This window comes from Phodopus roborovskii, unplaced genomic scaffold (genome assembly GCF_943737965.1).
Source record: "Phodopus roborovskii unplaced genomic scaffold, PHOROB, whole genome shotgun sequence".
NCBI classification, from domain to species: domain Eukaryota; kingdom Metazoa; phylum Chordata; class Mammalia; order Rodentia; family Cricetidae; genus Phodopus; species Phodopus roborovskii.
In genome coordinates this window covers 17437757-17459559 of record NW_026126480.1, presented here as the reverse complement: position 1 = coordinate 17459559, position 21803 = coordinate 17437757, and the positions used below count along the sequence as shown (strand labels likewise).

Sequence of the window (21803 nt, the reverse complement as noted above, 5' to 3'; positions counted from 1 at the left end):
ACAATGTCTGGCATTATAACTCATTTTAAAGAATTATATATATTAAAAGAAAAAAAAACAGATTATACAACTAGATGAACAGAAACCAAGAAAATAAAATCACAGGCTGGTTTAATTCATCAATCTACCGGGAAAAATTTGAACACTATAAAACCAATTAGCAGAAAACACATATGTACACATACTCATGTGCATCTATCTGTGAAGAACAATAGATCATGAACAAGTTTTCAATGAAATTAGAAAGCAGTCATATAGTACATTAAAAAAATAAAAGGCACTATTTATAGGCTTAGTGCAATAGATTCAGAAACTCATATAATAAAATTCAATGTCTGTTTAGGTTTTCAAACAGTCTAATTCGATGTGTCACCTACTGGTGAAATATTTCAAAACTTTTTTTAAGATTAGAAACTGGTCCTAGAAAATACAATGGATCAAGTAATAAAGATGGGGTGACAGGAGACATCATAAGAATCAGAAAGAAAGGACTAACAAAATAGGGGCTGGAGAGTTGTTTCAGTGGGTAAAATGTTCTCTACATAAGCATCAAGACTGAGTTTGAATCATAAGCACCAAGACTGAGTTTGAATCTGTAGCACCTGTACAGAAGTTGAGTGTGTTCACACTTGTCTGTGATCCTAACAACTAGGGAGGGGCAGAGACAGGCAGATCCCTGGAGCTCACTGTCCAAAAAGGCTTGTCAACTAGTGGATGTTGGGTTCACAGAGAGCCTCTGAGACCTTATTTCAGGAAAGATAAAGATTTAGGTGATAATAGAAGATTCCTGACATGGATCTCAGTTATCCCCATCACACATATATGCTGTGACTTACACACACACACACACACACACACACACACACACACACACAGACCATGTACACCTATCATGTACATACACATACATACTAACAAAAAGATCCTTATCCATATATGCTACAACTGTCAATGCATAAAATACAAGCTATCTGTGATAAAATGATTAGACACAGTAAGTAGCAATACTAAGTGTTGTCCAGAATATAGTATGAAACATGTCAGATCCTACAGGTAGTACCATAAACGGGCCAGACAACTTGAAGATTTTCTTTGACCATTCCTGGATATATACACTGGACAAGTCATGCTCCTATTTAATAGGAGTATGCATAAGGGAGTATAATGGCAATAGTTTCTAAAGTAGAAAAAACTTAGTAATTCAACTGCAAAAATCATGGTGTGCCCATACAAAGATGCTAAAACATCACTACAGAAAATAAAAGCTGCCCAGGGAGGCTCATACCTGCAATCCCAACACTGAGAAGTAATGGAGACAAAAGAGAATTGGGTGTTCAGCGTCACCTCAGTTCCACAATCAGAGCAGTGTGTGTTACAAGATTCTCTGTCTCAAAAAACAAACAAAACTCCCAACACCAAATAAATTCAATTAAGTTCAATGTTATGTACCCGAAAGTCACTTATTCTAACAACATAATAGTTAACATGGTTTACAGAGTAACATAGTGAATGTTATTTCTTTCAAATAAAGTTCAAAAGTAGGAAAAACGGTGCAACCCATTGTTATATGGTATTTAAAAAAAAAAAAAAAAAGCAAAGGAACTGTATGTAAATCTGAACTTCAGTTTAGTGATTAACTCCAGGAGAGATTTGGGGCACAGTCAAGGGACATACAGAATGCTGCAAAAAGACTGATGATATCCTCCTTATTCATCTAAGTTCTGAAATAACCAGTGTTTGTTACTAGTTTAAAAAGATATGCATCCATTATGCTCACTGTTGTCCTCATTAGAGACTCCATCTAGCTCAGTGATTATCAATCTTCCTAACCCTGCAGTCCTTTAATACAGTTTCTCATGTTGTGGTGACTCCAACCATAAAATTATTTTTGTTGCTACTTCATAACTGTAATTTTGCTACTCTTATGAATCATAATGTAAATATCTGACATTTGGCCCCCGTGAAAGGGTCTAGGGGTCATGGACCACAGATTGAATACCCTTGATCTAAAAAGTCAGATGCTTTGGTTTGTTGCAACAATCATGCTATCATGAAAGCTCTTGAGGCTGCCTAGAGCTTCATCTATGCTTTGTTTCAAGTGCTCCAACCCACAGCTCTTTCTTTCTGCCATTTCTCACTGTAAGTAGTACAAACAGCAAGGTGCTTATGTGTCTGATGGATAAAGAATAGGAAAACAATGCAGAGTGAGAGTCAGTAGATTCTCCAAGGGACACAGTTCAGTAGACCCCAGCAACAGCCAGGCTTCCAAGATCCACTTAGATGGAATTTTGTTTCCTGGGTAGTAAGTGCAAATCAGGGCTTTCTATAGGACTTTCCAGTCCTTAGCAACAGTGAACCAAGCAGTCCTTAGGATGTTTAGTCCCATGTGTGGTGATATACTGAGCTGTTGTTTTCATCTGGGAACAGCTAGAAAAGCCAATTGCCAGAATCTTCACCCAACTTTGCCTTCAATGAGGTCACACTGGCAACTTGAAATCAGGCTCACTGGAAGTAGCTACAACACAACAGTTAGCAAATACTACATGTCCTCTATCCTTTCTCTCTTGGGCCCTGCCCTCCAGCCTAGTGACACCATCTATCAACATACCCTTAGAATGACACAGTTGTAAAACTGTATGGTCATTGCTTGTGACTTGCAGAAAAATGGGTTGATATACATTCCTCCTAGTAAGCTCTGATTACAGAGTGTGCCCATCTCACCTGTACTCAACTATGCAGAATACACACACACGGGACATCTCTTACATCCTTTCCTGTCTGGGCAGAATCATACGCCCACCCCTATCAGATCTGGAAATGGTCTGATGCTCATGGAAAATATAGGGAATCCCAAATAGGCTACTACAAATTGCTGGAAATGGTTTAGTAAGTAACATTTAATGAAAACATAGGCATTAAAGTATTAAAGTTTTAATGGCCTATGTTCCATTATGCGCCTTTCTGAACTCAGTCTATCCATGTTGGCAGAAAGGGTTTCCCTAGTTTCTACTGTCACCAGGTGAGAACTGTGACACCCTCTCTCAGGAAAAGTCTGAGGGGACCACAGAAAGTCTCTAAAGTACCAGCCAAGAAGCCCACCACCAAAAAAGGGTTTTCTCATGTGTCTTGGGCCTATATGATCTGGAGCCAGTAATAAATGTCAAGGGCATGGGCCTGCAGTGAGTGTTCCTGCTGAGCACCAAACTCAGGCTTTCTGAAGTGCTGACCTCCTGTCAGGAACTGACCTCTCTACTGACTAAGAAAAATGCCCACCAAGGTCCATTATATTATTACTGATCTGGTTTTCATGGCTGAGAGCAAAACCCATCATTTTTGCACTCAATAATTTCAATTTTATTCCTCCCTAGGAAGCCATGATGGTTGTTTTTATTTCAATGTGAATATTTATAAAGCTCACACTCTCTCCAGAGGAAGAACATATTATTAATTGGTTCATGGGTTTACCACTACACAATACCTTCAAGTTCAATATCCCTAGAGCCCCACCAAATGAGTCCTTCACAGGAACTAATTTTATTCACTATCTTAGTAAGGTAAAAGAAGGGCTTGAATCACCATTCTGTACACCTGTAATCACAATATTCAGGAGGCAGAGGCAGGGGATTCCCAGATCTAGACTAGCCTGGTCTAAATAGTGAGATCCTATCTTATGACAATATATATACATTTTATTTTTAGACATGATCCTGTAGGTAGGGTACAAGTCCAGGAACTACCTGAACTTGGCTTTTGCATTTAACAGCATAATAAACCAGGAAAGAAATAAAAATGAACAAATGCACAGAAGAAAACAGTGCATGTAATGGTAGAAATACATGATGTCATGGAAAGCCAATATCAGAAAGAGTCTTGCCAATCCAGGAATCAGAAAGTTTACCTTTAAGATAGGATTTAAGAGCTTGGTAGGAGTTAGCAGGCAAAGGGGACAGAGAGGTAAACCAGCATATCCCATCCTGTGAACAAACAGTGACTGCTGCAAAGCAATCCGAATTCCCACTCAGCGGGTATCCAGCTATGAATCCCTGGATGATCTCTTAATGGGGTGTTCATCTAAGGTTCATCTGTCAAATGAAGAGTTTAGACTGTAGGATTTACAGAGTTTTATTAGATAGCAAAATAAAGATAATAAATAGATGCCCAGTTAGTATAGGAAAAGAAAGAAAAAAAAAAAAAAAAGGAATTTCTTGAACAAGCTTCAAGCAGCACAGCTATTTCAAGCATTAATGCAAATACTCATAGAAACTCAAGGTGAGACGTGACACTAGCTTATAAAATCACTTTAAGTGTGTAGCAGAACTAATGAGGCACAGATAGAACTTTTCAGTGACCAGAAACAATAACTATGAATCCACAGAGATAAGTAAGCCCTGGAGCTGGGGTTGGAAGGAGGAGAATGTGCACTAATGTTTAGCTCCTGGTATTCAAAGACTGTGAGACAGCCCTGCTGAAAGCTAGATTCCCAAAGTCTGAGGGTCACATTGTTAAAAGATGAGTGGAACGGGTAGATAGAGGGGATATATCCTGTCTTGGATTTGACCTAGAAAAAGGAGAAAAACATCTCTGTGACCAGTTTCCTACTGATAATACAAACTGCCAATCACCCAAAACTCTAAAGCTCAGGATTTAAATTGTTCATCTCAACATTTTATAGACACATTCTTAAATCATGGTTGGTTGAATGTATTTTAATTGGACACATTGAAATTCTATAAAGTTTCAAGCCAGATAAACTTACAGTCACAAATAAAATAGGCAGTAAGACCTGATGAGTCCTTAGCCGATAAAAATGTCGAGGAAAAGAACCAAAGCTGCCCAGATCACAGTTGAAGCCATGAGAAACAAAATACAAAAGGAAGAACTTAGGAAATGGTGAAATACATAATACACACCTATATAAATGCATATATATATATATGCATATATATATATATATATATATACTTGTATATATAAAAGAAATGGGAAGTATATTGAGGGGGGAAAGAAATGACCAAATAAATTAGACAAATACGATATGTTTAAATAATGGAAAAAAGAAACAGCTAAGAATTTTCCAGAATTGATTCTAGAAAAGATGCTCAAATTCAGGACTATATCCTGACCAGGAAAAGCAAAAAGAAATGTTTAATTAGCAATGTTGTAAATAAAGTGTAGAACACAGGAGGAGAGGAAGATCTAGAGGTCAATGAAAAAAAAAGTTGGCATATGGAATAAAATGGCACACAAAATACTGACTTTCAAAAGGAAGTTGAGGAACAATGGAATGAGTGTTCCACATTGCTAAAGTCAAAGTAACAAGAGTTTTATTCACCTAAATTTTTATTCCTGGAAAAAATAGCCTTCAATGAATAATCTGAAAACAAAAGACGTATTTGGGAGCAGTGTGCTTGAATGGAGGTCATGGCCAGTCTATGGACATTCCAAGAAAGAGACACCCCAGTTTCACTCTCCTCACTTTTTCATTGTCTGAACCTCAGGAGAAACCAGACACCAAGGGAGTTTTACAACAGAGAGAGAGGAAGAAAAACCTCAAGGTCTCCAGGGGCACCAAGCAGAAATGAATGGAAGGGCCAAAACAATTCTCCAACTGAGGTGATGGAGTAAAAACTGCCTGGCTTTCAGAGCGAACAGCAATAGCGTGCCAGGGGAACTCCACATGTCATTCACACGCATCAACACAAAACACACCAGAAAACTGAATGCAGCGGTACACAGAAAAGGTAACACATCAAAGCAAGTTTGGATTAATGTAGGAATATAAGATTAAGTGAAAATTAGAAAACTGTTCAATATAATTGGCCATAATAGTATATTAAAGGGCCTCTCAAAACTGTAGCATTTGAGAAAGGGACAACTTTCCATAATGTAATCCAGTCCACTCAGAACAAAGACTTTCCTGAAACAGGGTTTCACTATGCAGCTCCAGTTGGTCTCAAATTAGCAATTCTCTTGCATGAGTTTCTTGAGAGCTGGAATTGATAGTGTAAGATTCCATACTTGGCAGAGGAATGCATGCTGAGTATGATAAAGTTGCCCACAAAACACCTTTAGGAAATACCATACTCTATAGAATTTAAGACCATTCTATCTAAAATATGCAACAAGTCAAAGATGCCTGTTTCCACATATATTAGTTCACACCCTACTGGATATCCTAGTTCATTCATTAAGCAACAACAACTAAAAGGACTAATAAATAAGAAGTACAAACCAGAAAGCAGCAAAGTCAACATAATTCCTACATGACTAATTATGAATGAAAATTCAAAAGCACCTATAAGCATTAAGAGTTTCACAAGAGAAACACACAAAATGCTACTTTAGAAATTATCAATTAAGGTAACAAAAAACGAGCAGCTAACAACAAATCCAACAAGAGTCTGGCAAGTACTTCATGTAGGAAAACCACAAAGCCTGAAAGCAAGGCTTCAAATAGCGTTTATAAATAGAAAGAACACTGTAAATACAGAGATGTAAACTTATCTTACACTGCCCCGTAGACTTCATACATTCCAAAAAATCAGACAAGAAAAAAATCATAGCACAGGCTAGGCAAATGCTTTACCCAATTCCTCTAGGACATAACATGTAATGTTATATATGTAATTTTAAAATATTTGCAGTTTAATGTGAGGATTCAGAGTCCCTTGGAAGACTACAGAATTGTATCAGCATATGATTAAGACAAACTGAAAATGAAAGGAAGAAAATTCTGACTTCTTAAAAAAAACTATTTTCCCGTGATCTGGTTCTTGTAATATATTGATAGTTTAAGATTTTAAAAGAAAGAGTTTTTGTTTGACAATGCAACTCAAAAATTATGTGAAAAATCGAGCATTAGAGAAAACTGAACTAAGAGAAGTTTTTGCTTTTTTGGATGGTAAAGTGTATTCTGGAATACAGTCAAGCAGAATAATGGATAGGAAAAGGAATCCAGAAGGAGATTCCTCTTATATGGAAATCCACATATGAGAGAGTATGCACTATACTGCACATCACTGGGGAAACACTTCAGAAAATTCCTTATCTATCTAGCAAAACAAAGGTAGGGTGCACCATAAATGAACTGGAGTTGAATCCTTCAGCATCATAGCAGTTTGGGGTGGATCCTTTAGAAGAAATCATGAGTGTGGGTACTATGAAAGAACTAGTTAGTTAGTGTTCTTCTTATAAGGTTAGAGCACAGGCTCTCTTCAGCATGTGAGGATGCTGGGAAGGCAAGATGGGAGAGAGCTCCATCAGCTGTGAGCCTTGTCTATGCCTTGAGTTTAGACTTCTCTGGCTCCAGAATTGTGAGAAATCAATGTTCGCTTAATTGCTCAGCCCATGGGATCTTGTTATGGCAGCCAGAGCAGACCAATTCAAGATGCCTCTGTTATATGATTAGAAAAATCTATTCTGGGAAGACAGAAATTATATTTGATGCACATATATGTATAACACCAATTTAAAAAGTAGGCCAGAGGCCATATATTTGAGAGAGATGTGGGGTGTGTATATGGAAGAGATAGAGAGGAGAAAGGAGAAAATGAAGTCATTACATTTTAATTTCAAAAAATGAAAATGTCAAAACTTCAAAATTTTGTCCATGCATGGTAATCTTAGCTCTCAGGAAGTAGAGGCAGGAGAATCTTTATAAGGTTGAAGACAACTTGATCTACTACTCTCTATAATGAGTTTAAGGTCAGCCATGGCTATATCATGAAAATATGTCTCCGACACACAACCAAACAGATCCCACAAACTCAAAAACTTGCAATAAAAATAAAGGAGAAATACATTCACAACATGCTGAGATTTCTTAACCAAGACATAGCAATGCTACTTTATAGTGGGAAACACTGATACATTTTATGACAATTGGCATAAAATTTATATTAAAAATTACCATAGAGTCCAGACAGATAGTTTAGTGGGTAAAGGGAGGGGTTGAACAAGCTTGGAGACCCAAGTTCAACCCCTAGAACTCATGTAAAAAGTAGAATGGTGGCATGAATGTAGTCTCAACACTCCTACAGTGAGATGGGAGGCAGGCTCAAAGGCAGCCTAGCCTAGAGTATGAAGCCAAGGAGCAAAACCAAAAGAGATTCATTAAGGCTTTCCCTTACCTACCTACCTAATGAGGTGCAAAGCTAGAACCAGCTTCACAGAGTCATCCACAATTGGCACACATATGTACCCACTCACCCTGCCATGCACAAATAAAAATTATAATAAATAATAAATTATCACAATATACTACCATAAACTGATAGATGCCTATAGTGCATGTAACTAACACAGGCTTGCATACAGACTATAAAAAGAACTTAGATCATTAGGGAAGAGAAATAGCACAAGAGTGTGCAGAACAAGCATTTCACAAGTAAGGAAGGCGGTATGACAAATAAACACACAAAAAGATAGTCAACCTTGGCAGCCAAGAAAGAAGCAGTCACATGGCATTTCATTTGGACATGCATATACCCTAACCAGCATTGAGGACAGCAAGAGGTCTTGAGAAAGAACACTGGGAATGGTGACATCTCACCAGCAGGGGGATCTATTGGAACAGCCACTTTGGAAATGACCTTGTAACTACTTGGGAATGTTGAAAACCTATATCTTAACTTTAATAGGAAATACACTCTACAAAATTGTGGTACCTGTGAACCAATAAGACAAACATAAAATCATTATCTATTACACTATTCTGAATCATAAACAATGAATAACATGAATGCCATCACTTTAAGAATGCTCAGGGGCTGGAACAATGTCTTCATAGTTAAGAACACTTGCTGCTCTTGCAGGGCCCCAGGTTCAGTTCCCAGGACCCAGAAGGTGACTCTCATTTGCCTGTACCTTTAACTCTGATACCCTCTGCTGACCTTCACAGATACCAGGCACAGACATTCATGTAACCAAAACATACTTAACCATAAAATAAAAGTCAATGGGTAAAATCTTTCCAGAAAGAATGCTTACTTGTCATATGTTAGAACATATGTCATTGTATACAATGAAAATACACAAACCACATCCACTGTGTTCATCTCTATTGTTAAATGTTATAATTATTGTTGAATGTAAAAAAGGTAAGTCAGAGAAGAACTATGGAAAGCAGGAACAAAACTTCAACACACACGCACGCACGCACGCACGCACGCACGCACACACACACACACACACACACACACACACACCACAAATTAAGCAAAACTCGGGGTAGTGGAAGGGACTATAGGGACAGAACACCAAGGATAAAATTATGTAAAATTATGAGTGTGTTCTCTTCTTCAGCTGGTGGTCTCATGCATGTTCATTTAACTATTCTTTCATTGTTCTGATGATATATATTATGCACAAGGTACTTCATACTACTGCATTATAAAAGCAAAGCCTTAATGAATCTCAAATCTCTGTTCTCATTTTCTGGACACAGTCACATAAAAGTTATGAAACAGTCCGTAATTCCACTCTTAGCATCTCCTCTCTTCCAACATCATCCAAAAGCCTGGGTAAATGCTTCATGATGAATCACACATTCTTCTTAACTCTTTTGCAATCCAGAATTTTCCAACAATGATCTAGAAATTCTTAGTTCTGGAAGAGGACTGCAATGGTGTTGATCTCATGGCTAGAAGGCCTCCGTAGCCTGACACTATTCCTGTCCCACAGAAACTTTTTGAGGAGACCTTTCCACTAGGGTCCTGCCTCACCTGGACTGTGGACAGCCTAGCTTCTATGCACACACTGTTGCTTTCTCTACAAAACCCTTTGATGGCAACTTCCAGGATCCCCACTGAGCTTCCTAGGACTTCTCTAGCTATTTTATGGCTCTACTAGTCAGAGCATCACAAGGAGTCTGTCTGGATGGTATGAACAATGCCTCCATACCCAAGCCTGAGGTTAGACCTCATCAGGTCCCATCATCATGGCTGGCTTCTATACCCATACAGATTTGTTAAATGCCCCAAAGTGTGTTACTTTGGTGACACCAAATCTTACTTATAAACATCCTTCTATTTCATTTTTTTTTAAGCCTCTCCAGTCACCTCCTAATTTGGGCAGCTGGGATTTGAAGATAATCCTTGCTCTCCCCAGCATCCATTTTTGAGTTTATAAATGTTACAACTTTTCAAGATGAAGAGGTCTTTTCCTTCCACACTATCCCAAATCATTCTAGCTTTATTAAGAGCTATTCTCTTTACCTTCTTTTTCTTCCAGACATGAAGATGGAGGCCACCATGACCTTGGCTGGCTACACTTTCCTTTCCTAGATAGCACATTAAGGCTGGCACAGGAACTATAGGGCATGTGAAGAGAACTACTAAAATGTGAGGAAGTCCCCAGGTCATAAATACGTCAAAGGGTTTAAGGACACCATGGGGGTACTTGGTCCTATGTTAAAGATTTGGGGGTCCTCTTCTTTAGCATTGTGAGTCTTTGACTCACTCAAGGCTCAATCTAAAGTGGAGTCAGTGCCTGAGCCAGATAGTGACTTGGTCCTTTTGGATGTCATGATGAAAAGGGCAACACTCGCCTATACAAAATGCTCTAAGAGTTGCCTCTGGGAATCTGATCAGGCATTTTGTAAGCATCAGTTCCCCAAGAAAGTCCAATTTTGCTCAGCCTGGAGCTTCAGTACTGCTCAGCAGGAATGACAAGGATGAAAATGGAGTAAAGACATCCCATGGTATCCCATGTTTGAAATGTAAACATGTCTACACAAACTTTCTGCCTTCTCTCCTAGGTCTGACATGAGACTTGACCTTCTGTGGATCAGTTTTCCATCTTTTCAGACTGACTACTTTATAATTTAATTTAATGAGTTTTATGTTTGAAATTAAAATGCTAAGTTTTCTCATCCACTCCTAGGCTCAGGGTTAAAACTGAGGATCTGATCTTGGATGCACTGTTGAGCCAATAGAAGAACCCAGGCAGGGGCTTGGTGCTGTCAATCGGGTGATGGACTTTCATTTGTAGAACCTAGTGAATGGGAGGCCAGGACCCACTTAGTACAACCTGAGATAGTCCTTAAGAAAATGTTGTGAGGACTGATAGAGAAAAACTGAGAAATAGGAGAAGTGGTTCCTTCATAGTTTCTCTAAATGATTCTTGTATATATCAAAATCAATGTTGTTACAAGCCTATCCCTCCAGACATACAAAGAACTTCTAAAGAACAGAGAGAATTAATGTGACTTTTATAGTTTCCTCCCAAATAACATAATGTGTAAACAGACTTTCTGTGAAAAACAAGATGCCACTCCACCCCAAATGAAGGAATGCTAGACTCACATTGGTGACATACTCGATATCCTTCCAGAGGATGCACTCCCTGGGGAAATCAGCCAAGTCGAAGAAGTGGTCCACCACCACTTGACCAATCAAGTCATGGCGAGAGAACCTGTCAAAGTCATACACAGAAAAGTGAAGCTTCCGAGCTTCAAGGTCATTGTAGGGAACAGGAAATAAAAACACCTCATCAAATACAGGGTTCAGGGTCTTCCTGTGAACTTTAGTCTGGTGTTTTGTTTTCCGGTCGGGAAGCAAGTAGATCTTCACATAAGGATCTGACGTCCCAGAGAAGTCCTTGGCGGGCAAATTGACAGCTTTGTGGATCTTCACGATGAGCTGTTCCAAGTCGCAGTCATATTTTAAAATGAAGTTCAGTTTCCCACAGGCTTTGCTATTACTCCTCCTCCCATCGTCATTGTCCAGTGACCTCTGCTTATATAATTCTGGTTTAATTTTACCAATTCCAGTCAATTGCTCCTGCCTCTGAAGCTGGTGGATATTAAAGTCCGGATTTGACAGGTTGAGTTGTCTTCGGATTGAGTTGTGCCTTAAATGAAGAACAAGACACAGCAGAGTTAGAACCTCATTAGCTATCTGTCTTTCAGAAACTTGTGCCTTGGAACATCAGTGTGCTATTATATTTTGAGAAGAGTTTATGTCCGTGGGTCCTTTCTTTTTCTTTTGTGACCTAAACTCAAAATGCTTATCCTATGAGTCATGTGAGTAAAGCAGATCCTTACAGCTTTAGGCTTAAAGTTGAGGCTTGGTATTAGGAAATGAACTTACGACCATGTGATCCAAGAGCTCAAAAGGTTTTCATGTACTTTCTAAATAGTCTAATATTCATTAGAGCCTATTTGGCTGGTAGGATGTGAAGATTTGCATGAACATCTTCTTTAAGAAGAAAATTATTCAGACTGCAGCAGCCCCCTGAGATACGGTGGCTGCAGAGTGGACCAAGAGAGGTCTCCCTGAGACACAGACATTAACTGCAATGAACAGACCAAGGCAAAGACACTGACTACACCAATTGGAGAAAGAGATGGGTAGACACCAATACGGAAATACATTAAACAACCTAAAGAGCAATATGGCACCACAAGAACCTAGTGATCCTACAACAGAAAACCTGAACATCCCAAAGCAGAAAAAAAAAAAAAAAAAAAAAAAAAAACCTTAAAAGTAACTTTATGAAGATGACAGAGACCATTAAAGAGGAAATGAAAAATTCCCTTAAAGAAATTGAGAAAAAGACAAAAATTTGGAAGAAACCAATAAATCTCTTAAAGAAAGCTAAGAAAAAGCAATCAGATAGGTGAGGGAAACAGTTTAAGACTTGAAAAATTGAAATAGAGGCAATAAAGGGAATTCTGGACATGGAAAATCTGGGTAAACAAACAGGAAATACAGATGCAAGCATAAACAACAGAATACAAGAGAGAGAAGAGGGAATCTCAGGCATTGAAGATATGATAGAGAAAATGGATAAGCCATAACACAAAATGTCCAAGAAATCTGGGATACCATGAAGAAAAAAAAAACACAAAAATAAACTAACTAACTAAAGAATAAGAGGGATAGAACAATGAGAACAATACCAGCTCAAAGACACAAAAAAATATATTCAACATAATCATAGAAGAAAACATTCCCAACCTAAAGAAGAAAATGCTTATGAAAATACAAGAAGCTTAAGGAACACCAAATAGACTGTACCCACCCAAAAAAGTCCCCTTGCCACATAATAATCAAAACACAAAATATACAGAATAAACAAAGATTATTAAGAGTTGCAAAGAAAAAAAGGCCAAGTAACATATAAATGCAAACCCATCAGAATAACCCTGACTTCTCAATGGAGACCCTGAAACTAAGAAGGTGCTGGAGTATTATGCAGACACTAAGAGACCACGGATGCCAACCAACATTTCTGTACCCAGAAAAACTTTCAATTACCATTGATGGAGAAAAGAAGATTATTCCATGATAAAACCAAACTTAAACAATACCTGTCCACAAATCCAGTCCTACAGAAAGCACTAGAGGGAAACTCCAATCCAAGGAAGTTCGCTGTACCCACGAAAGCACAGGCAATAGACAATCCCACACTACCAAATCCTAAAGAAGACACACACACACACACACACACACACACACACCAAAAATAACAGTAATTAATAATTACTGGTAATTAATATCCCTCAATATCAATGGACTTAATTCTACAAAAAGATACAGGCTAACAGTATGGATATGAAAACAGGATCCATCCTTCTACTGCATACAAGAAATGCACCTCAGCCTGAAAGACAGACATTTCCTCAAACTAAAGGGTTGGGAAAAAACTTTCCAATCAAATGTATCTAAGAATCAAGCTGGTGTAGCTATCCCAAAATCTAAAAATATAGTCTACAAACTAAAAGTAATCAAAAGGGATGAAGATGGGTATTTCATATTCGTCATAGGAAAAACCCATCAAGGTGAAGTCTTATTCCAAAACATTTATGCCCCAAATACAAGAGCACCAACATTTGTAAAAGAAACATTATAAAGCTTAAATTTCACATAGAACTCCCGCACACTAATAGTTGGAGACTTCAACACCCCACTCTCTCACCAATGGACAGGACTGCCAAACAGAAAATTAACAGAGAAATAAGGAAATAACAGATGTTATAACCCAAATGGGCTTAACTGACATTTACAGAACATTCTACCCAAACACAAAAGAATATACCTTCTTTTCAGCACCTCATGGAACCTTCTCTAAATTGACATCATACTTAGACACAAAGCATACCTCAACACATGCAAAAAAAAAAAAAAAAAAAAAAAAAAAAATGGAATAAATCCTGTATCTTATTGGATCACCATGGCTTAAAGTTAGAATTCAACAACACAAATTCCAGAAAGCCTACAAACTCATCAAAACTGAATAGTGCTCAACTGAATCACCACTGGATCAAGGAAGACATAAGGAAATTACAGACTTATTATAGTTCAATGAAAACGAATGTACAACACATCCTAACATAGTATACTTTGAAAGCAGTGCTAAGAGGAAAGTTCATAGTACTAAGTGCCTACATAAAGAAGTTGGGAAAATCCCACATTAACAAATTAATACAACACCTGAAAGCTCTAGGACAAAAAGAAACAAACTCACTGAGGAGTAGTAGACTCCAGGAAATAATCAAATTGAGGGCCAAAAATCAATAAAACAGGAACAAAGAGAATAATACAATGACTCACTGAAACAAAGAGTTGGATCTTCCAGAAAATCAACAAGATAGACAAACTCTTATTCTAACTAACCAAAAGGCAGAGAGAGAATATCTAAATTAACAAAATCAGAAATGAAACGGGAGACGTAACAACAGACACTGAGGAAATGCAGAGAATCATCAGATCATACTTCAAAAACCTGTACTCTACAAAATTGGAAAATTTAAAAGAAATGGACAAGTTTTTGGAAAGGTACCACATACCAAAATTAAATCAAGACCAGATAACAATTTAAATATACTTGTAATCCCTAAGGAAATAGAAGCAGTCATTAAAAGTCTCCCCCCTCCACCAAAAAAAAAAAAAAAGAGCTCATGAGCAGATGGCTTCAGTGCAGAATTCTATCAGCATTTCAAAGAAGAGCTAACAACAATACTTCTCAAATTGTCCCACACAATAGGCTATAGTTTCCCTGATACCCAAACCACACAAAGATGCAACAAAGAAAGAGAACTACAGACCAATATCCCCCATGAACACTGATGCTAAAATACTGGCAAACTGAATCCAAGAACCCATAAAAAAAAAAAAAAAAAAAAAAAAAAAAAATCACACACCATGACCAAGAAGGCTTCATCCCAGAGATTCAGGCAGGGTTGGTTCAACAAATGGAAATCTGTCAATGTAATTCACCATATAAACAAACTGAAAGAAAAAAATACTTGATCATTTCATTAGATGTTGGACAAAATCCAACACCCCTTCATGATAAAGGTCTTGGAAATGCCATGGATACAAGGAACATATTTAAACATAATAAAAGCAATTAACAGCAAGTCAGAGAGGCAACAACAAATTAAACGGAGAGAAACTCAAAGCAACTCTTCTAAAATCAGGAACAGACAAGGCTGTCAACTCTCTCTGTATCTATTCAATATAGTACTAGAATTTCTAGCTAGAACAGTAAGACAACAAAAAGAGACCAAGGGTATACAAATTGAAAGGAAGCAGTCCAAGTATTGCTATTTACAGATGACATGATAGTATACGTAAGCAACCCCAAAATTCTACCAGGAAACTCCTACCATTGATAAATACCTTTAGCAAAATGGCTGGATACAAAACTTACTTAAAAAAAAAAAAAAAAAAAAAAAAACCACGCCAGTATCCCTTTTATATACAAATGATAAAAGAGCCAGGCAAGAAATCAGGGAAACAACACCTTTCAAAATAGCTACAAACAATATAACATATCTTGGGTAAACTCAAATCAAGCAAGGGGAAGACTTATATGACAAGAACTTCAAGTTTTTAAAGAAAAAAAGGAGACGATATAAGAAGATATCCCCCATGCTCATGGATTGGTAGGATTAACATAATAAGAAATGGTAATCTTACCAAAAGTAATCACCATCAATATCCTAACACAATTCTTCACAGACCTTGAAAGAACATTACTCAATTTCATATGCTAAAACAAAAAACACAGAATACTTAAAACAATCCTGTACAATAAAGGAACTTCCAGAGGCATCACCATCCCTGACTTCAAACTCTACTATAGAGCTATAGTAATAAAAACAGCTCAGTATGGGCATAAAACAGAGACATGGACCACTAGAATAAAAAGAAGAAAAAAAAAAAGCCAAAAAGGTACAATAGAAAAAGGAAAGCATCTTTAACAAATGTTTCTGGCATAACTGGATGTTTTGCAAACAGATCACTTCCTAAACATAACACCAGTAGCACAGACACTGAGAACAACAACCAATAAATGGGACCTCCTGAAACTGAAAAGCATCTATCTGTAAGGCAAAGGACATGATGAATAAGAAAAAACAAGAGCCTACAGCATGGGAAAAGACCTTCATCAACCCCACATCTGACAGAAGCCTGACCTCCAAAATACACAAAGAACTCAAGAAACTAGACATCAAAACACAAAAGAGTATAATTAAAAATGGGATACAGAGAGCTAAACAGAGTTCTCATCAGAAGAATCTCAAATGGCTGAAAGAATTTAAGGATTTGTTCAACATTCTTAATCATCAGGGAAACACAAATCTAACAACTCTGAGATGTACCTGTCAGAATGGCTAAGATAAAAAGTACTGAGGACAGCTAATGTTGGAGAGGGTATAGAGTAAGAGGAACAGTCTTCCATTGCTAGTGGGAATGTAAAGTTGTACAGCCATTTTGGAAATCAATATGTTGGTTTCTCAGAAAATTGGGCTCTACCTCAAGACCCAGTTATACTACTCTTGGGCATATACCCAAAAGATATTCAATGAGACCACAAGGGAACTTGCTCAACAATATTCATAGCAGCATTATTCACAACAGCCAGAACCTGGGCACAACCTAGATGCCCCTCAACTGAAGAATGGATAAAGAAAATGTGGTGGCACAATTTTACACAATGGAGTATTACTCAGCTGTAAAAAACAATGATATCATGAAATGTGCACGCAAATGGAGAGAACTAGAAAAAAACAAAAACCATCCTGATTGAGGTAACCCAGATCCAGAAAGACACACACAGTATGTGCTCACTCATAAGTGGATAGTGATGTAAAGGGAGGGAGAACTTTGGCTGGAATGTAAAATGAAATTTAAAAAATAATAAAATTTTTAAAAAGAAGAAAATTATTTACCTTTAGATAAAATCCCCTTACTGAAATAATTGGCTATGTGTTGTTAGAAAGAATGTATCTTTCTCAAGCTAAGTGTTGTGATGGCTCATGTCTGTAATTCTAGCACTTGGGAGGCAGAGATGGAATGTTTACCACTGAGTTTAATGTCAGCTGCAAAAACCAAACCAAACTAAAAAATGTTTTTCTTCATACTAAAATGTCTTTCTTCATATTACATGAAATTTTCTGCCATTGGCTTACAGCTTTATAAAGACACCGTTCGCCCTGGTTCAGATAAAATTATTTCACTGTGAGAATAGAGGTTTTACACTTGTAAAGACTACTGGGACTGGGGTACGTATGCTGACAAGGGATTGTGTTGGCTGTGACGGGTGCCTCTGTCAGGACAGAGACTATGCTGTTTGCCGTTCCATGTGGGTTATCAACAGGTGAGAGGTTTCTTTCTAAAACTAATTATCCGTGTGTGTGTGTGTGTGTGTGTGTGTGTGTGTGTGTGTGCACGCGCGCGCACGCGCGTGCGCATGTGTGTAAGGGTGTCCACAAAAGCCAGAAGAGAAAGGTGTCATATCCTCTAAGCTAGAATTACAGGTTGTGATCCACCCCATATGGATGCTGAACCCAAATTCCAGGCCTCTAAAAGAGCAGCAAATGCTCTTAATTGCTGACCTATCAAGAGGCTTCACTTGTGAAATCAACACTGCTGACAAAATAAATAAATAAATAATAAACAAACAAACAAACAAACAATTAAAGATAAGCTACCATACATTAGAGATAAATTAACAAAAGTTAGAAAGGTTAGATACTTATATTAGCAAATTAGTTTTTGCTAATGGAGTGTAGTCCTCACCTCTAAACTTTGAGTTAGAAGTTTCTCTATTGTTCCCTTTAAAGCCTGTCTCATCTGAATTGGTCCTCATTAGGAGAAAGAAGTAATCATTACACATATGGCTGGTTCTTTGTTTAACTGCTTTTTTTTATGTGGTGCTTGAGAGTGAACTCAGGGCCTCCTACCTGATACATACATGCTTCATTAACTGAATTCTTAGATCCCAGTTTTCCTTTCCTTTGAGATACTCTCAAAAGTTTCTCTGGCTGTCCTTAAACTCATCTGAAGTTCATGTAGACCTTGATCATGGGATCCTTCTGCCTCAGGCTCTAGTAGCCCTACTAGCTGACATTACAAGTCTACATCAACAGGCCTAAAATAAGGCTGTACCAAAGGTTACTTTTTCTTGTTTTTAACTCAGAGTGAAGTCTATATGTTAAATAGCCAGTCCATAACCTGAATTAAAGTAGTGTCCCCAGTGGAAAAGTGAGAGGACAGCTGAGTTGTCTCTAAGCAACTAGTGACTAGTTGGAGAAGCAGAGCAAATATTTGCATATACTTTTCTTTCCTTCCTTGTGATTCCATATGAAATAATCGTTCTCCTTTTCACAGCTCAGATGTTTTCTTGACGAATATTCTGATTCATCCTCAAATAGCCCCCAATCATTAATAACCCATATAGCACCCCAAGGTTGCTGTCACAGAACTTTTATCTGTCACACTCAACACAGTTCACAGCAAGAAATCATATCCTAGGCACAAAAATTCCCAAACATGCAAAGACTGTGCAGTGTGAAGGCAACTGCTGCAGATTATAATTTCTCCCAGAGAAATCTAGTCGTTAAAGGTATTTTTTTTTTTTTTTTTTTTGTTCCTAATGATTTAGGGGAGGTCAGAAAGGCAGAGAATGATTTTAAATGGCCAAAGTGGCTGTCCATTAGTATAGCCAGGCCACTCCCTCATCCAGAAGTGGAGCCACTGTGGAGCTAGAGCAGAGCTTTAAGCTTGCTCCTCTGGCCTTTGTGTGCAAGAGGGACTTGCACAGGGTAACAAGCCCTAGGCAGAAACCAGAAGGGATGAGGGTACCAGCTCCATATCTTTGCTCTTCATCTTTCTTTTCAAGTTAGATACAGAGGTTCATATTTCAGTCATTTTATTCCATTCTTTCTAAGGACTAGTTAGTAGGACTAACAGATGATAATAGTCAGAGGTTCTGTTTATGAAATAATATGGCACCCTTGATAGCCACTGGGCATAGCTTTGGGATGTGGTTCAGTGAAGAGAGTGCTTGTTTAACACACACCAAGCACTGGATTCGATCCTCAACACAACCTATATCTGTGGATGCTGGTGCATGCCTGTCATCTTAACACTCAGGAGGTAGAAGTTAGGAAGCTCAAGATCATTCAAGTTGGAGGCCAGCGTGTGATACACGAGACACCTTCTCAGAGATAGTCACTGAGTACTTCTATTCAGGACTTGAGTCTGATTGAACCAACACCGGGCCTAGTCACTGAGCTATACCCTTCCTGGGTTTCTTCTAAGCAACTTCTGTGCATACGAGGTTGCCTTCATGTTTTTATAGTTCTGGTTGCAGATTCGTCACAGAAAAATTGTTATCTATACTCCTGTCTGTAGAACTAACCTGTGGGGCAGATCTTAATTTAAATTTAAACGGAATTATCTATTTAGCAGTAGAACATATTCTGCTAAACATATACATTCCCTTAGACATGAAATCTGGAGATATTAGTACTATATTTTTGCTCTTCCTAACCACAGGGGATTGCCAGTGGGTAAAGGGAGTGGGCTTGAGAGGACATCATGGGGACATTTGTACTACAAAGTAAGAAGCAAAATTTCATTCCCTGATAATGTGAAGGAGGCCCCTTATTTCAAATACCAAAATAAATTATGGCAGTAAAATTCTTGCCTTGAACATACAAAAATCTGAGTTGAGGGGAATGGAGCTATGGCTGAGTTGTAACAGCACTGACTGCTCTTGCAGAGGACCTAGGTTTGATTCCTAGCACCCATGTGGCAGCCAATAATCTTCTGTAACTCCAGTTGCAGGGGCTCTAACACCCTTTTCTGACCTCTTCAGGTACCAAACATGCACACTGTATACACCACACACACACAAACACACACACACACACACACACACACACACACACACTTTCTCTCTCTCTCTTAATATTCTTCTAAAAAAACAAGTCACAAATATGAATGTATTTCACAACAAATATTTTACATGTTAATTCACGCTTACTAAAATTTCTCTCTAGAATTACTATTGGGAAAATAACTGAATCTCACTGTAGGGTAGTGGATTAAATTTGTGTCTGTATCTCTGTATTGCATATATATGTCCCTGTTTCTCTGTGCTCACATTTATCTATGTTTGTGTGTCTGTGTGTGCATGTGTTTGTTTGCATGTCTGTGTGTATATGTGTGTCCCTGTATGTGTGTATCTCTGTGTCTGTGTGGCATACCTACAGAATAGAGAGGTTCAAAAGGGCCAGAGAACCAGTATAATTCACAACTTCCCTGCATACCTGGTAGCAATCTGTGGGCTGAGAAATCATATCAGGGAGACTACCCAGGGGACACAAAGGAGAAGATGAGGTAAAGGAAACAGGAAACCAATACTCCATAGCTCTCATGGGCTATAGATGAAGGCAGGAAGAAAGGGCAAGTCTAAAACAATAGAAAATACAGAGGATAGTATTCTGATCTGCACAGCCCACACTGGGTGGCCTGGTTTTTTAATGATCTCCAGTGAAGTATACAAGAGGTTTCCCAGGGAAGGGCTAGAATTCTAGTGCCTCTGTATGGCACTGTAACATTCAGTAACTTTGGAAAGAGGAATTTGTCTAAAACAGTCTCCTACCTTCTGAGGAGTCCTGTACTCAGGGTTTAAAGTACATAATGAATGAAGAGGCAAAGCCGGGATGAAGAGTTGGCTCAGAAGTCAAAAGCTTGCTGCTCTTGAAGAGGATCTAGTACAGTTCCTAGATCCCATGTTGTGACACACCTCTTCTGGTGACTGTGGGTACCAGAGACATGTGTAGTGAACATATACATATGGGCAAACACTCTCATACATGTAAAATAAAAATAATCTTAAAAAATGAAACACACACCAAGCATGTAGAATCACAGGGAGGAAAAAGTTAAGTTTCAAGGATGATGGATCCAGGAGTTGAGAGAGCCTCCTCTGTAAATAAGCCAAGCCCTATTGCTTGTCCTAAGATGCTGGCTGCCAGGGTTGCAGCTCTCAGCTTTCTTGAGATCCAATTCTCTCAGGGTCAAGAGATGCAGTTTCTTTTCATAGAGGAGGCGTGGAAAAGAACTTAAAAGACTGTCCTTGGCTACCGAGGGAGACCTTGGCTGAACCTAGAAGAAGTCTAGATTCAAAGATACTTAACACAGTTTGTAGAGCAGTTTTCCTGTACTATACCAGCAAGCACTTTTCTGTGTCTGAAGAAGTCTCAGCCTTGGGCAGAGCTCCAGCCACAGGGCAGGAGGGGGAAGCAGCCCCAGGGCAAAGTGGCTTTTCTTCTTCCCCTTTCCTATAAAGTAAACTAACCAGTTGCAGCTCTAAGACCAGTCAGTCCCTGAAGTATCACACACCAAGTGCCGACCATTTTCATTAGATCTTAAGGGAGGAGAGAGGACTTTACTGCAATCAGCAGATGAGAACACAGACAAACAGAGAGCAGATGAAAAGGCGCAGAGAAATAAAACAGTCTAGTCCATGTCCTGAAGGTGTCAACTGGCCCAGCAGGT

The 21803-nt window shown here is 38.3% G+C and overlaps 1 protein-coding gene across 1 annotated transcript in view; it reads right to left on the bottom strand.

The window, feature by feature from the left end:
• Syt9 (synaptotagmin 9) overlaps positions 1 to 21803 on the bottom strand; it is a 146313-nt gene that overhangs the window by 59286 nt on the left and 65224 nt on the right. The window contains exon 3 of the mRNA XM_051191992.1: positions 11304 to 11850. Within this exon, the coding sequence (XP_051047949.1) occupies positions 11304 to 11850 (547 nt within the window). The remainder of the gene's footprint in view (positions 1 to 11303; positions 11851 to 21803) is intronic.